Genomic DNA, 2,145 nt, shown 5'->3' on the forward strand with positions numbered 1-2,145 from the left:
ATGCTGCCAGTCAGAGAGATTCGGGAGCCGTATACAAGACATTGAACAAGTCATGCTGCCAGTCAGAGAGATTCGGGAGCCGTATACAAGACATTGAACAAGTCATGCTGCCAGTCAGAGAGATCCGGGAGCCGTATACAAGACATTAAGCAAGTCATGCTGCAGTCACAGAGAGATTCGGGAGCCGTATACAAGTCATTGAACAAGTCATGCTGCTAATCACAGAGAGATTCGGGAACCGTATACAAGACATTGAACAAGTCATGCTGCCAGTCACAGAGAGATTCGGGAGCCGTATACAAGACATTGAACAAGTCATGCTGCCAGTCACAGAGAGATTCGGGAGCCGTATACAAGACATTGAACAAGTCATGCTGCCAGTCACAGAGAGATTCGGGAGCCGTATACAAGACATTGAACAAGTCATGCTGCTAGTCACAGAGAGATTCGGGAGCCGTATACAAGACATTGAACAAGTCATGCTGCTAGTCACAGAGAGATCGGGAGCTGTATACAAGACATTGAGCAAGTCATGCCAGTCACAGAGAGATTTCGGAGCCGTACACAAATCATATCACAGAGAAATTTTGGAGCCGTATACAAAACAATAGGTCACACCAACCACAGAGAAATCCGGGAGCCGTGCAGAAGACTTGACAAAAAATGTAATGTAGGTGGACAACAGACCCAACGGTCTTACATACATATGTATTGGTATTTATATGCGAAACAACAACGCTGTTTTTTTTTTGTTCTTTTTACAGAAAATTAACCATATAGCCCATTTTTTTATGCAGTTTAAATCAAGTATAAAACTTGGGTATTACGTTATCATCTATTTTTTTCACGTATTTCGCATTAATTAACCATTTCTTGTTAGATAAAACAACCAATATCGGGGGACATTTTAAGTCTTAGAAATTTTCATCTCCCTCATTATTTGATTAATGTCGTTATCTAATTAATGCTTTGTTTGTAGGCGATCCTATTGCCGAAGTGACAGAGAAAGGATTTTGTCTAACACGAGCTACTGTGATAACGGCCGCTGTGGTCGTATGTATCCTCCAGGTGGCGCTGGTCTGTTTCTGTATCCTGCACCTAGTTTTCAACCGGAAGTCACGTGGATATCCCAGCAGCACCCGCCAGATTATCAGCCGCGGATCCACTACTAGCAACATGAAACTTTTCAATAATAAACCATAGAAGACGTTTTTATACAAATGTGCCTCTTTCGAATACTAAAATGTATGTTTGTGCGAAAACGGAAATGACGTAACGGAACCTGGTGTTTCAAGTTTTTTTTTCATTATTCTATAATTATAGGCTTATTTTTAAATTTCCACGATATTAAGTTAAATATCATTCTAGTTTTGAAAGCAATGTTTATAATAATGGCCTTGATATGTTTTATAATGCTAATTTATTCTCAAGGAAAATGTTATTTCAAAGCCAAAACGTCAGACATGTACTCGGAAACCTTTTGATAACTTTAAATTGTATAATTTTGATGGTGAGGTGTTTTTAAACCTTATTTTATCGATCTATGATGTAAATACAAAGTTTCGGATTTAGTGTTTTCTAACAGCACATACTAACCCTAACTGTGTATTCTTTATTTTGTTACGTATTTATACATCTTGATGTTCTTCAATTCACTTCATGTAGTATCATACACAGAAGTCTTGGTTATTTCTAAAATATTTTAAATGTCACACCTGAAAAAAGTTACTTTAGGCAATCAGAAACCGCTTTATTAACCAGTTCGTTTTTGTAGTAGACAGTTTTAAATGTCGCACCTAAATACGGTTACTTTAGGCAATCAGAAACCGCTTTATTAACCAGTTCGTTTTTGTAGTAGACAGTTTTAAATGTCGCACCTAAATACGGTTACTTTAGGCAGTCAGAAACCGCGTTATTAACCAGTTCGTTTTTGTAGTAGACAGCACCTAAATACGGTTACTTTAGGCAATTAGAAACCGTTTTTTAACCAGTTTGTTTTTGTAGTAGACATTTTTAAATGTCGCACCTAAATACAGTTACTTTAGGCAATCAGAAACCGCTTTATTAACCAGTTCGTTTTTGTAGTAGACAGTTTTAAATATCGCACCTAAATAGTTACTTTAGGCAATCAGAAACCGCTTTATT

General features: G+C 37.5%; 1 protein-coding gene across 1 annotated transcript in view; it reads left to right on the forward strand.

The window, feature by feature from the left end:
• Positions 1 to 1,926, forward strand: part of LOC111088098 — a 5,851-nt gene extending 3,925 nt beyond the window's left edge. Inside the window, exon 3 of the mRNA XM_022397060.1 lies at positions 980 to 1,926. Within this exon, the coding sequence (XP_022252768.1) occupies positions 980 to 1,203 (224 nt within the window). The 3' untranslated portion in view covers positions 1,204 to 1,926. The remainder of the gene's footprint in view (positions 1 to 979) is intronic.
• The last annotated feature ends 219 nt before the right edge of the window (positions 1,927 to 2,145 follow it).

The sequence above is a fragment of the Limulus polyphemus genome, unplaced genomic scaffold (assembly GCF_000517525.1).
Source record: "Limulus polyphemus unplaced genomic scaffold, Limulus_polyphemus-2.1.2 Scaffold3118, whole genome shotgun sequence".
NCBI lineage: Eukaryota > Metazoa > Arthropoda > Merostomata > Xiphosura > Limulidae > Limulus > Limulus polyphemus.